The 14781-nt window shown below is 49.9% G+C and overlaps 1 protein-coding gene across 6 annotated transcripts in view; it reads left to right on the top strand.

The window, feature by feature from the left end:
• Positions 1-14781, top strand: part of LOC140408957 (protein FAM149A-like) — a 176296-nt gene that overhangs the window by 149036 nt on the left and 12479 nt on the right. For all 6 annotated transcript variants that reach the window (XM_072496908.1, XM_072496907.1, XM_072496912.1 and 3 more), the window contains 2 exons: positions 9692-9815; positions 10421-10546. In XM_072496908.1, the coding sequence (XP_072353009.1) occupies positions 9692-9815; positions 10421-10546 (250 nt within the window). The remainder of the gene's footprint in view (positions 1-9691; positions 9816-10420; positions 10547-14781) is intronic.

Genomic DNA, 14781 nt, shown 5'->3' with positions numbered 1-14781 from the left:
TTCCAAAAAAAATAAAGGATACGAGGGAATGCAGAGACCAAGCTCGAGGGAACAAAGCAGGAGGAGACTTTGGCTGATAGGGGTACAGTGAGTGACCTCTGTGCCTCCCTTAATGATGACATAGCCCTCTAGGACTACCCATGGGCAGACCCTGTGGGTCCTCAGCATCTTCGCCTCAGGGTCATTTAATGCACTGCTGCTGACCTCTGTGTATGTCAGGCGGATGCTGCCTGCTGTATCCGCACCATCACAGATGCCCTCTTTGTAAAGGAAGCAGACAGATGTAGCCAGACAAACACAAGGCAATGAGTTTCACTTCTATAACTGTCTTCTCCCAGGTCCAGGGCAACAGGGATCGCCCCTGTGGCTATGGAGTAATCCACGGAAAGATCAGACCGATTAAGAGGAAGGAATACCATTCCATCAATGTTCAGCCGGTCTCGAATGTAGGGAGAATTTTCTACACCCCTGTGTACTCCTTCGAGGGAACTGCCATGCCTCTTTTAAATTCTGCAAGTCAAAGCTGTCTCAGCACTTCTATCCCACCCTTAAGGTACACCGATGGATTCTGGGAGACAAGGGCTACCCACTGAGGAGGTTGCTTCTGACTGAACAGTGGGACAGTCAGGCAGAGGCCCAGTGCAGATATAATGAGAGCTGCCTGCAAGCCAAGAAGATTCCAATACGTTGACAGCTTCGGTGGAGCATTACACTCCTGCCTAGCTGGTCTGAATGGTCGCCATGTGCTGTATACTGCACATCATAGCGCACGACCCAAACCCACGGCCACTACCATCTAGAAAGACGAGCAGCACATACCAGGGAACCCCATCACTTGGAGCTTTCGCTCCAAGTCACTCACCATCCCGACTTGGAATTATATCGTCGTTCCTTCACTGTCACTGGGCCAAAATCCTGGAATTCTCTCCCTAACAGCACCTCAGGAATAGCAGCAGTTCAAGAGGACAGCTCCCTACCACCTTCTGAAGGTCAACTAGGAATACGCAATACATGTTGGCATAGCCAGTGACGCCCACATCCGGTAAATGAATTACCTCAGGAGGCAGAGCTTGAGGAACGCCTCAAATCATCATCATCACCAGAGAGGAGGTTGGAGAAGAAGGGCCAAGGTACTCTGGGTCAGAGGAGAAAGAACTGCAGGGCGACCACTGAGACATGGCAGACCACGGGCCTGGAGATGTGGGAAGGAATCCACACAGGACACTTGTGTTGTTGCAAGGAACCTACTGATTCAGTAGCGGTTCAGCTGAGGGCACTCTGAGCAGCTAATAACCGGGCACTGGACAAAGCCTGAGGCTTCACATGGGCAGCAACATTTCTAATACAGGCGTCGCATAAACAAAGCCTGCAAGCTGCGATCTCCAATGACAATGGTGAGCAGCTGATGACTTCTGCGTATTCTGTAAATAGTCTAGGTATTGATCTATAAATAGTATATGAACCGCTGCATAAGCCAGTGATTTTAATATCGCATTGAGTGAGACAATTTTGTTACATACATACATAAATAACACCGCAGTGACCCACTCAGTGTACAAGATGCTGGGATGTCCTCCAAACATACACATTCCGACACCTCCGGAGAGGGTGAGGGTGGCCTGCTCACATCTTTGACTATGCGGCTGTGAGCATTCTGGCGGTCGGCCTCATTGTGCCTGTTGGGGCCCTTCCTGCGACTGTACTGCCTGTAGCTCTGCAAGGGCAGCCGTCGTCAATGGGTCCTGTATCACAGATGCTCTCCCTGTTTAAAATGTTGTGAAAACTGCTCCCAAATCTGCAGAGTGGACACCACTACCGGACTCGAGGTAAATTTTGCAGGGGAAAACGGAAGCGAGGCAGTTACCAAAACCCCCAAGCTAGGAACCCTATAAAAGCCCACCTCCATCTGCCCCCATGTGGAAGCCGGTTCCTTGAGCCACCCCAGTAGTTTTCCAATATTAGCTGCCCAGTAATAAAATAACAAATTTGGGAAAGCGATGCCACCTGATTGTCTCCCTCTTTGAAGAAACGCACTACGAATCTTGCTTGCCCAAATGAAGGAAGCTATCAATTTGTTGACTCTGACAAAGAAAGATTTGGGGAGAAAAAAGGGGAGACCTTGAGAAAGAAATAAAAATCTCGGGAGGATATTCATTTTAATAGTCTGAACTCCGCCCCCAAGGATAGGGGGAGGTTATCTCACTTCTGCAAGTCAGGCTTAACCAGACTAGTGTAACTTAATTTATGAAGCAAAGTCCAATCATGGGCACTCGGATTCCCAGATAATGAAAGCTAGATCTGGCCAGGCGAAAAGACAAGAACTCCAGATCGGCTCCCCTCCCCTGAGGAGGTTCACTGGAAAATATTGACTCTTGTCAGTGTGAGTCATCCTGGGCAGCTAAAGTCTGTATAAAAGACAGACAGAACGCGCACTCAATAAGCATTGCGCAGGTCAAAGAGACACAGCCTGAGTAAGACACATCCAGAGTGGGAATTTGGAACTTGGTAATTTGGTGCAGTGAGGTAATCAGGAAAGGTAAGTGGTAAGTCTAATTCTGCTGTTTTTCAGTTAAAAGTGCAGTGTGTAGATTAGTGTCTGATTGGCTGAAGCTGCCCCCACCCTAATTGCTGAGAGGCAGTTATCTGGCAGTCACCCGAGGCCTGTTTAGGGGCACAAAGGTACACATTGTATTCTTCTCTTTGAAGTTTAAGTAGTGTGGTCATCCTGGTCAGCTAAAGTCTGTATAAAAGACAGACAGAAAGCGCACTCAGTAAGCGTTGTGCAGGTCAAAGAGACACTGCCAGAGTGGGAATTTGGAACTTGGGAATTTGGTGCCGAGTGGGAGAAGGCGCCGGCGTGGTTGTCGCGGCACCGGTTGGCCCCGCCGCCAATTCCCGGCCCAGGATGGGCCGAGCGGCTGTCGTAAAAACGCTGAGTCCCGCTGGTGCCATCAACAACTGCTCTCAGCCGGCGGGACCTCGGCATGGAAGGATCCGGGGGCGGCCTGCGGGCGGGATTGGGGGGGGGGGGTCCGACCCTGGGGGGGGAAGTGGTGGGGGGGGGGGCGGCGCTGATGTGGCCTGGCCTGCGATCGGGGCCTACCGGTCAGCAGGTCGGCCTCTCTGGCGGGGGGCCTCATTTCTTCCGTGCCGGCCCTTGTAGTCCTGCGCCACATTGCATCGGGGCCGGCATGTTGAAGGAAGCCACTGCGCATGCGCGCGTTGGCGCCGGTGCCACTGCGCATGTGCAGATCCCGCGGCGCCCAGTTGACGCCGGGATCTGCAGCTGGAGCAGCGTGAACCACTCCAGCGCTGTGCTGGCCCCCTGTAGGGGCCAGAATTGCTGATCCTGGGGCCGTGTTGACGCCATAGAGAAACGCAACTGAGCCTCAGGATCACAAAATCTCGCCCCACATCAGCACTCGACCTTTTCAGGTGAGCACATCTCCTCAACATTTTTATCAGGCAATTCAAACCCCTTTACATTCCAAGTGACCAGCCAAATAGGGGGCTTCCCACCCTCCCCCACCTCCCTCCCTCCGCCGACCCAGAGTCAGCCATTTCCACCAAATGGGGTAATCTAGCAACTAATTAGAGCACAGGCACCGGGCCAACCCAAGATGGCAGCCAGACCCTCCATCCAGACAGAACAAAGAAAAAACTGCAGTCACGGTCAGAAAAGTATCTCTATCCCACCCACCGCCCAACAATACCACACTCAAATAAACACACAACCAAAAGGCGAACAGAGACGCCTAGCCCCTATCTCCACTACCCCTAACCCGAAACAAAACAAAAATACTAAGCTCGTTATCTAAAACTACAATAAAATAATGAGCTGCTGTTATCCCCACCACTCTTCTCCCGTTAGCTAAATCTTCAGCTAGCAGGGGGCCCTCCCTTGAGTAAAGACAAATACATAGCCATAACCACCAGCCCCGCTGCCCAACTCCAATTTAAAATCAATGAAAAAAAAAGCACCCTCACACACTAGAACAAGAAAATACAAACTTGCAATAGAAGCCCCAACAAAGACCTTGTGACAATTACATTTAAATCGCCCACAGCCCATACTTCTTAACAAAAGCATCTGCCTCCAATGGCAGTAGAAATAATGGTGTTTAATATCAAAAGTCACTCTGAAATATGCAGGTTATATCACCCCAAATCAAACTCTGCTCTTATACAACACAGCCTTGGTCTTGTTAAACGCCGCCTGCTTTTTATCCAGTTCCGTGCCTACATCCTGGTAGAGCCTGATAGCATGGCCCTCCCACTTGTAGTCCCAATGATCCTTCACCCATCTCAAGACTCGTTCTTTCTTTTGAAAATATGGAACCTCACAATGATCGCCTGTGGTGGGTCGCTGAGACACAGCTTCCAACTTAGTGACCAGTGGGCTCGATCCAGCTCGGGGGGGACATCATCGTCCCAAACATCTTTGAGATATAGTCCATCAGATTTGGGCCTTCTGATTCCACCGGCAACTCATCGATTCGAAGATTCTGTCTTGATGGAACGTTTTGCCAGATCATCCACCTTGACCCTCAGTTCTTTACTAACACCAGCCAACACTGCCATCTCGGCTTCCAAGGAACCAATCTGATTGTTCGGCCTCGAGAGAGCTGCCTCCACACCCCTGTATCGCCATGCATTACGTTTTTACCATCTTATCAGTCTTCTGCAACGCCGACCAAATGGAAGCTTCGGCCTCTTCTATTGACTTGTGGAGGTCCTCGGAAATTCCATTGCCAAGATGCCTGGAAGCATCTCAGCCGACAATGGAGTGCTCAGAGTTGCAGTAGTAGTCTCCGCCATTTTCTCAGCTGAAGAGCCTCATGAGGCTCAGCTGAAGATCCTCAAGAGGCTCGAGGCTTTCGAATCCATCGATGAATCTTTATTTGCAGGCTTTCTTGTCCTGTACGTTCTGGGCATTTCTCTTGTGTGGGAACCGTATCCCATGGAACTAGTGAAGTTTTAGCCAAACCCCCTCAAAGGACTAAAAATAAAATACTCTGGCTGGAGCCAGCTCGTGTGTGACTAGTCCCTACATGCCGCCATCGAAAGTCCTGCTAGGGATCCCTCAATTTGTATGGAATCCTCATCCTCCTCTAGATCATCCTCAGATCACAATGTGCTCTCCCACTGATTTGGAGGGGTCTGCTGCTGGGGCAGCTGGAAAGCCCTCTAGTTACCACTGGGTCACCAATAAGAGTGTTCAGTTCAGATTTTGTAGCACACCATGCACTCCAATGACATTTCCACTAGTAGGAGAAACACGAGAGCACAGCCTCAGACAGAGACGAGGAGGAATTTCTTCAGCCAGACGGTGGTGAATCTGTGGAATTCTTTGCCGCAAAAGGCTGTGGAGGCCTTATCATTGAGTGTCTTTAAGACAGACATAGATAGGTTCTTGATTAATAAAGGGATCGGGGGTTATGGGGAGAAGGCAGGAGAATGGGGATGAGAAACATATCAGCCATGATTGAATGGAGCAGACTTGATGGGCCGAATGGCCTAATTATGCTCCTATAATCTTGTGGTCCCATGGACATCAATACTGAGGCTCATAACTGAATGGAGAGAGCTGTGCACCGTGTGTGGAGAGAGCTGTGCACCGTGTGTGGAGAGAGCTGTGCACCGTGTGTGGAGAGAGCTGTGCACCGTGTGTGGAGAGAGCTGTGCACCGTGTGTGGAGAGAGCTGTGCACCGTGTGTGGAGAGAGCTGTGCACCGTGTGTGGAGAGAGCTGTGCACCGTGTGTGGAGAGAGCTGTGCACCGTGTGTGGAGAGAGCTGTGCACCGTGTGTGGAGAGAGCTGTGCACCGTGTGTGGAGAGAGCTGTGCACCGTGTGTGGAGAGAGCTGTGCACCGTGTGTGGAGAGAGCTGTGCACCGTGTGTGGAGAGAGCTGTGCACCGTGTGTGGAGAGAGCTGTGCACCGTGTGTGGAGAGAGCTGTGCACCGTGTGTGGAGAGAGCTGTGCACCGTGTGTGGAGAGAGCTGTGCACCGTGTGTGGAGAGAGCTGTGCACCGTGTGTGGAGAGAGCTGTGCACCGTGTGTGGAGAGAGCTGTGCACCGTGTGTGGAGAGAGCTGTGCACCGTGTGTGGAGAGAGCTGTGCACCGTGTGTGGAGAGAGCTGTGCACCGTGTGTGGAGAGAGCTGTGCACCGTGTGTGGAGAGAGCTGTGCACCGTGTGTGGAGAGAGCTGTGCACCGTGTGTGGAGAGAGCTGTGCACCGTGTGTGGAGAGAGCTGTGCACCGTGCGCGGAGAGAGCTGTGCACCGTGCGCGGAGAGAGTTGTGCACCGTGTGCGGAGAGAGCTGTGCACCGTGTGCGGAGAGAGCTGTGCACCGTGCGCGGAGAGAGCTGTGCACCGTGCGCGGAGAGAGCTGTGCACCGTGCGCGGAGAGAGCTGTGCACCGTGCGCGGAGAGAGTTGTGCACCGTGTGCGGAGAGAGCTGTGCACCGTGTGCGGAGAGAGCTGTGCACCGTGCGCGGAGAGAGCTGTGCACCGTGCGCGGAGAGAGCTGTGCACCGTGATCGGAGAGAGCTGTGCACTGTGTACAGAGAGCCGGGCACTGTGTACAGAGAGAGCCGGGCACCCTGCATGGAGGGGGCCGGGCTTTCTGGGAGGTCTAGAGATCTTCAACATTTCTCATTGATGGGTAATTCTACTGCATCCAGTACTCGGGTTGCTGTTAGACAGGGCTTTGTAACTACACCCCCCCCCCCCCCCCCCCCTCCTCCATACCAAACAACACCATTTCCCAAGATCCACTACCATGACAACTGTTATCACACTATTCCCACAAATGTTTCTTCCCTGGCCCTATGTGCCAGAATAGGGAATTTGCTGTTACGCACATGTTCTTACAGCAGGGCCAAAGCTATCTTTATGGTTCTCCCCTCAATAGCTCACTTTTCCATCAGTATTGGTGTCCCATCTGTGGTCTGTAGTCTTCCACAGGCATGAAGCACCCAGTTCTGATGGCTGCCTCACCCCCAGTAGGAGCGGGCAGTTAATGTGAGAGGGACACTATCACTGCCAATTGAATGCTGCTTCTGACGGTTAGGGTATAGAGATAAACAGGGATAAAATGCCAGGATTACAGAAATGACAAATTAGAGTGTCTGAGAGAGAGGCTGGTTTAGCACAGGGCTAAAGAGCTGGCTTTTAAAGCAGACCAAGGCAGGCCAGCAGCACTGTTCAATTCCCGTACCAGCCTCCCTGAACAGGTGCCGGAATGTGGCGACTAGGGGCTTTTCACAGTAACGTCATTTGAAGCCTACTTGTGACAATAAGCGATTTTCATTTCATTTCATTTCTGAGTGAGTGAGAGACCGTGCCAGACAGTGAAAGCCTCTGATATGCAGAGACATAGTTGAAGAGAGCATGGAGGCCACAATCATCAGCCATGATCTTATCAAATAGGCTCGAGGGGCTGAGTAGCCAACTCCTGCTCCTAATTCATATGTTTGTCCTGCAAGGAAAATAGTGAGAGAGGCATGAGGTGGTGCATTACTGCATCCACCTGGTTTGAACCAGCATCTGCTCTTTGCCCTTGTTCCCTATTAGCACAGGTTGGTGCAGCAGTGATCTTGGCAGACATACCTCCAAAGTGGAAGTGTCCCCCAGATACTTTGCATGTTGTATACTGCGATCCAGATGGGAACATCTCGAATGAGGAAGTCTCACTCACCTTGCCAGACGCAGAGGTCACTGAATCACATGTGGCACTGCACCGAGGATCGTCGTGCTCAGTGAGACACTGACCACTGCCTATGCTATTTAAATTACTGCCATCTTGACTATGTTTGCTGACATCTTGCAGTGTGCTGGGTAGAAGATGCCCCTCCTGTCACTGACTGCCTGGGCTGCAGTCACTGAAGCGTGGAGCTGGAATACCCCAGCTCTCCTGGCTGCTTCCTGGTTCAAACATCCTGCCTTCGGTATAGATGAAGCACATTGTCAGTTTGTGTGTTGCCCACGTGAGTGGTGTGCCATTAGCTTGGCACAATGCCGTGATAGCGAGGAGACCTGAATAGCAGTGATGTGTTCGCCATGCAGATGTTTGGTGGTCTCAGTGTTGCTGTGCGTGTGGCAGGTGTTGACACTGTGTGGCAACATTCTAAGGGACCAGATCTCCCTGAGGAGCCTTGGAATGAAGTACGGCTGGGATTAGCCAGATTCAGGAGCTCTCCTCCTTTGTTAAGGTTGCAGGGTGAGGGTTCGTATCATGGATTGTAGAGTTGAGGTGTGGAGCAGTATTTGAGCAGGGATGCTGTGCACAATTGTATAAAAGTGCTGTGAACTACAGTGTGCTTACTGAGCTGGATGCAAGCCACTTGCAGGGGAGTACAGGGCAAGGCTGGCCTGGCAGACTCCTGAGAGCTGGGTCCTCACATGCAGCAGATCACAACAACAATGGATCATGCAATGAGATGGAAGCTCTCTGACTGTTTCTTCATAATGGACCAACTTTCCCGGGAGCTATTAACTAGCAATTATATCATAAATGACAGTGAGTATGCAGAGGTCAAAGTTCAGCCAACTGCTCCGGCACTTTTGACAAGTTCTTTAGAATCCTCCCTGAAATTTATGAGGCATCACTCTTTAGGTGAGGTGGGCCTTTTATTGGTGCCGAGATAGAATGCACTATTTAGGCCACTGATTGAGCCATTATGTTGGCACGGAAGACAACAGACCCAATTCCAGCCAGTCCCTGCCTCCCTGCCACAAAAATAGCATCAATAGTCACTGTTGGTCACGAGGTGTGATAACGGCATGGGGAAATCTCTCACCTCCAAGATAAAAATCCTACACATGGGCTGAGATTCTCCCACCCGGAATAGGGTCGGAGAATCCCCAGGGGGAGGCGCGAATCCCACCCCAATGCTAGCTTCCCTACTCTCCGACGCTGTTTTTTGGGCGCGGCCTGCCGCTGACAGCGGCACCCCCGGCAATTCTCCGGGCCCCGATGGGCCGAGTGGCCGATGGGCTTGGCCCAGTCCCGCCGCCGTGGATTACTCACCTCACACACAACGGGACCGGGAAGGTAAGTGTGCAGGGGCCGTCCTGGGAGGGGTGGGGATCTGGGATCCGACCCCGGGGGCGGCCCCCACAGTGGCCTGGCCAGCGATCGGGCCTACCGATCGGCGGGCAGGCTGGTTCCGTGGGGGCCTACTTTACTCCGCGCCAGGCCCCTGTAGGGCTCTGCCATATTGCTCGGGGGCGGCGCGGAGGAGGGAATCTCCGCGCATGCGCGGAAAAATGCCGGCACTGTCGCGCATGGCCATGTTAAATTTCCCCTTACTGTCCAATGGTTAGGTTGGGTTACTGGGTTACGGGGATGGGACAGGGGAGTGGGCCTAGGTAGGGTGCTCTTTCAGAGGGTTGGTGCAGACTCAATGGGCCGCATGGCCTCCTGCACTGTAGGAATTCTATGATTTAGAACCTTAATGAAAGGCTTTGTCAATAAGCAATATAAAGTTGGAGTTTACTCTCCCAGCATTATATTATTAATAGATAATTGGAATTGATTATTTTATTTTATTAACGTGTTTTGTACTGGGCAGTTCCTGATTATTCAACAATTAAAATCTTTAACAGTACCATAAGAACCCCTGATTTAAAGTGTATGCGATATTGTTACTGTGCTAAAGTGGCTTCTAATTCTCACCTATTCAGACACATTGGCACTGACCGGCTATCCTCCCCTCCAGTACAGTCTGCTCGTACTAACCAATTGCCACCCATTCACTCCGAATCAACAGAAGCACAACTTCACTTGCCTGGATCAAGATACCAGCTGGTAAGATGGAGGCTTGATATATTCCTATTTATCAGTCAAATCTGTGTTCATTACCAAGCGATGTAATTATGTCACTTGTATTATGAATTTGTAATTATGCTGGTGCTGTTAGGATGTTACGGCCAAGTCATTGCAAGGCGCTTATAATTAACTATAGTGGCCCTGGGCTCAAATTAGACAGAAAACCCACTGCTGGACATATCCAATGACTGTTTAAAATTTACTGTGATGCTCCCTCCATTTTCAGTTTTCACCAATACTTTGTCTAGGTGTACACATGGAGAATGGCCAATTCACAAGACATCAATATGGCGTCTTATTTGTGCTTGGCAATATGTCACCAGGCTTGATGGGCAAAATGGCCAACTTCTGCCCTGTAAGGATTCTATGGATTTGTGAGAAAGTAGAGAACAATTTGGAAAAAAACAGCTGGCAGGATTTATATGCAATTGAAATCAAACTGCCTATTGGGAAATTGGCAATGCTGCTCATTGCCTGGATAACTTGCCCAAACATTCCACAGAGACACATTTCGTACTTACAAATATGAGATTATTAACCATCATTCAATTTAAAAAGTAAGCAAAGAAAATTGTATTCCACAGAGGGGAAGATTTCCACGTAGCAGAGTGTCAAGTGCTATTGGGGAAGGAACAGGCCGACGACCTCTCAGGGAACGTCCTATCGCTATGGATACTTCTTCACGGCCCAATACAACACATTCATTTCGGGTAAGGTCTTTGATTTTTGATATTTATATAAATTGCTTTTCATATGATGCCACTATAGTCTGGAAATATCTATTGGCGGATCTCAGGATAAAGCCAAGAGCACATGGTACCATTGTGCATTCCCTCCTCTACAGGACACCAAGGACCGAGCTATACAATATACCGGATCCCTTACGGGGTAAAATACAATCAATCAGGACCTAACTCAGCATCTCAAGACCTCCAAGCAATGAAAGGATACCCCAGAAAAAGGTGGACAGCAGGATACCGCCATTGGTCCAAGACATGACTGGGTAGTATACACTCTTGTACACAGGAGACCTGGATTCTTAGATCATGCCAAGACTCGCAACACGACAGACCTCACTCCTCTCCAACCAACTCAGAGGCACCGTTCAGGCCCCACCATCACCATAAAATGTAAACAATACTCCAACAAGGAATCCCCGTTGACAACGAGAAGAAGAATCTCCAGGATGTCCATAACACGAAAAGCAATTCTCCTCCTCTTGAAATGATAAGGGAAGCCTAGAATTAAATATAACAAATCAGAGACTGTATTACCTCCTCACCTTCCCGGATAAAGAAAGGAAACCCCAGAGAGAGAGGAACGCCAGGACTAGCCAATGGATATCAGACATGGTCTAGCAATGTACACTTTTGCATAAAAGATACCAGGAACAGAACAGCATAACCTCATATGAAACAGGATACTGCCCCCTCCCTCCCCCGCCAGTGGACTTCAAGCCTCAAGACGAAGGACAGTCTGGAAGTCCCTGTATAAGATCATTTGGAGGAGGGAGATTTACTCCTCCAACCAGCCCAACCTCCAAACGAGGAAAGAATCTAACAATGCTGAACCAAAGCACTCCGACTCGCAGTCAAGCCATGCAGCCACCAGGATACTATATCCCCATGGGAATCAAATCTCAGAAGCCCCCAAAAGGGGGAATCTTGGGGGAGGGTGACCTGCTTCCCCGCCCAACATACTCTCCACCTAACCCGGATAAAAATACAGTTACCACTGCTCTAACCCTAGTCAATAGAGCTAAATTAGGATCAGTGACACATTAGAATCGTGGAGGATGCTCACATACATTTAACAAAGCAAACTACTCCTAGGCACCTCACCAATGCCACTTATCCCCCACCATCAACAGCAGGATAACATGCCCACCGTACATTCCATCAGCCAAGTAATCAAGTGACCACTGTCACTTACCATGCAGCCAAGTAAATATAGAACACCAACCCAAGAGGTACTAGATATCCAAGCATTAACTGACCACTTCCCCCTGGTCCAACAACATCAGAGGCGTCAAATGCAAAAATAAAAGAGAATGTGGGGCTGGATTGCCTGGTTCCCCAGTTGCGTGTTTCTCGGTGGCGCACCGTTCGCTGGCAGTGTGATTCTATCTTCCTACCACTTTGAATTGGAGTGGATTAGACTGGATTGTCAATGGGATTTTTCATTCAAGCAACCTCACGCTGCCGGGAAATCTGCGGGCGGGGGTTCAATGCTGGCAGGCAAAGTGAACCCCAATGACCGGAGAATTGCAGCCCTAATCTTTTCCAGGATACATGGGGTTGGATTCCCTGACCTGCTGCTCCACATTTCTGTTTTACCCCACCGGCGGGATGTCCCGTTACGCTGGTTAGTCAGTGGGGTTTCCCATTGTGGGGAAGCCCCACGGGCAGTCTGAGAACACGCACAAACAGACTTAAAAACAGCTTCTTCCCCGCTGTTACCAGACTCCTAAACAATCCTTTTATGGACTGACCTCATTAACACTACACCCTGTATGCTTCACCTGATGCCGGTGTTTATGTAGTTACATTGTGTACCTTGTGTTGCCCTATTATGTATTTTCTTTTATTTCCTTTTCTTTTGATGTACTTAATGATCTGTTGAGCTGCTCGCAGAAAAATACTTTTCACTGTACCTCGGTACACGTGATACTAAAAAAAATCCAATCCAATCCACGCCGTCAGGAAACCCCCGGGCTGCCGGCAAAATGGAGCATCCCGCCAGCGGAGAATCCAGCCCATGATCTGTTTGTACCTTCACAGGAGACAAGCAAGGATCCCTTAATCCCGAAATAACAAAAGTACAAAAGAAAAACACAACACCAATAGTTCTAATGGGGATTTTCCTCACCCACAATGAGGACTTGGAAGGCCATGCCAAGCACCTCTATACCAAGCCATCCACCCACCACCCTGCTATGGCACCACTCATCTATAAAGAAAGTGAAGAGTGCCAAAAAATATACTTTCTCTGTAAAAGCAAGGAATATAGCACATCCAAAAACAGGTAAATACTGCACAGCCCTCATGTCACACAAACAACTCAGCATGCTCCCCAAAAGAAAGAAGGAGACCTACAAATAATCTCTAAACCAGGAAATATCTCCGTATTCTGTGATAAAGCCAGGGGAGTCCAACGAGCTTCATAAAAGTCATTTATTTCAGCAACAGCAGCATACATGCACAGGGCCCGGTTCCCTTTCACCGGGTCCTCATTCCTTTTTAGCTGGCTCTACAACTGCCTGCCTTTTATACTCGTGCTGGGTTAACTCAGTCTAATTGAACACGGGGAACAATCGTCACCAGGTGGATTAGTCCTGTGCAGGTTATTACCCCCCCCCCCCCCCAAAAGCCCGAAACCCCTCACAAGGACGGCCATTTCGGAGGAGTGGATAGGAGAGGACCAAACGGGTGAAAACCCCACAGTGACCAGACAGCAAACCTAAAACAAAATTGGTTCGGATAAGGCTCCACCGAACGGGGAAGCAGGACGGGCAGGCGTGTACTCTACCAAGCATTACGTCCGGCCCAACACCCTCACCAGTCACACAGGGGGCAAAGCTGCCAACAGCCGAACCCGGGGACGGCGCGCGCCACAGCATCGAACCCATCGACCCAAGGCCCAATCGGCATGGCATGCCTTCCAGCCGCAGAGGGAACAGGGGGGGGGGGGGAAACATCAGACAATGTCCACCTCAACGTCCCGTAACTCCCCAAAAATTTTAATATTGGGCACTCTAAATTCTACCCAAAAAAATAAAACACCTACCAAAATGCCCAGGGAGCTGTCGCCCCGACATTCTTACAGTACACAGGCAAATAAACACACAGCGCAAATTTAAAAAAAACAGCAGGGTTCCGTGCAAGCTTCCACAGGACCAGAAGTCATATATGGAATGTCCAGTCATCTCCACACCAGAGTCTTCAGGCACAAAACCTGCAGTCGTACAATAACTGTCAGGTCACAGGCAAAACATCACTGTTGTAAATCCCACAGTCCAAGCTGCCGCAGAACAGTCTTCCAAACACAACGCTGCACTCACGACCAGAATGACGTTCTAAAACGACGGCGGCAACTCAAGAACGGACTCCCCAGTGGACCACTCTGCCAGCATCAGGAAACAACAGCAGACAGAGATGGACGAAACGCTACGCGACCCACACCAGAATGATATCGCATCTGGTACTGCCGGACACATCAGACTCCAAATCACTCCCAGCGGACACACTTCACAAGCCGGCAGCAAAAAAAAACTCGACCCGGCTCTCGCCTTCCATGACATTAGAGGCTCTGAAATAAAAACCACAGAAACAAACTCGGTACCGTAGTCCACTCTTTTTTTAAAAAAAACAATTCCCGGGAGGTAGCTCAGCCGAACAAGCAGCACGCCGACAGCTCCAATTCATCATCGTCGCCAATGTGATAAAGCCAGGGGAGTCCAACGAGCTTCTTAAAAGCCCTTTATTTCAGCAACAGCATCATACATTCACAGGGCCCGGTTCCCTTTCACCAGGTCCTCATTCCTCTTTAGCTGGCTCTACAGCTGCCTGCCTTTTATACTCGTGCTGGGTTAACTCAGTCCAATTGAACACGGGGAACAATCATCCCCAGGTGGATGAGTCCTGTGCAGGTTATTACATATTCCAAGCACTGAAACCCAAGAATTAGAATTTACACAGAGCCAGAAGCAGGGTGGGAAGCCCCCCCTTAACTACGCCACTCTCCCAGCACCTTACATCAAAACCAAGATTGAATGCAAACGGTAATACCCAATAAACTAAAGCCTCCCCAGTTCCGTCAATAGAGCGCACTAGTGGACGAATAACTTCAAAGAAAAAAAAATGTATAACCCTGATTTTCATAGTATAACAGACAACAAATGCCTCTGTGTTCAATATCATACACTCTTGACAGCATAAAAGATAAC

The sequence above is a fragment of the Scyliorhinus torazame genome, chromosome 3 (genome assembly GCF_047496885.1).
Source record: "Scyliorhinus torazame isolate Kashiwa2021f chromosome 3, sScyTor2.1, whole genome shotgun sequence".
NCBI classification, from domain to species: Eukaryota; Metazoa; Chordata; class Chondrichthyes; order Carcharhiniformes; family Scyliorhinidae; genus Scyliorhinus; species Scyliorhinus torazame.
This window is presented reverse-complemented; position numbering and strand designations above follow the sequence as displayed.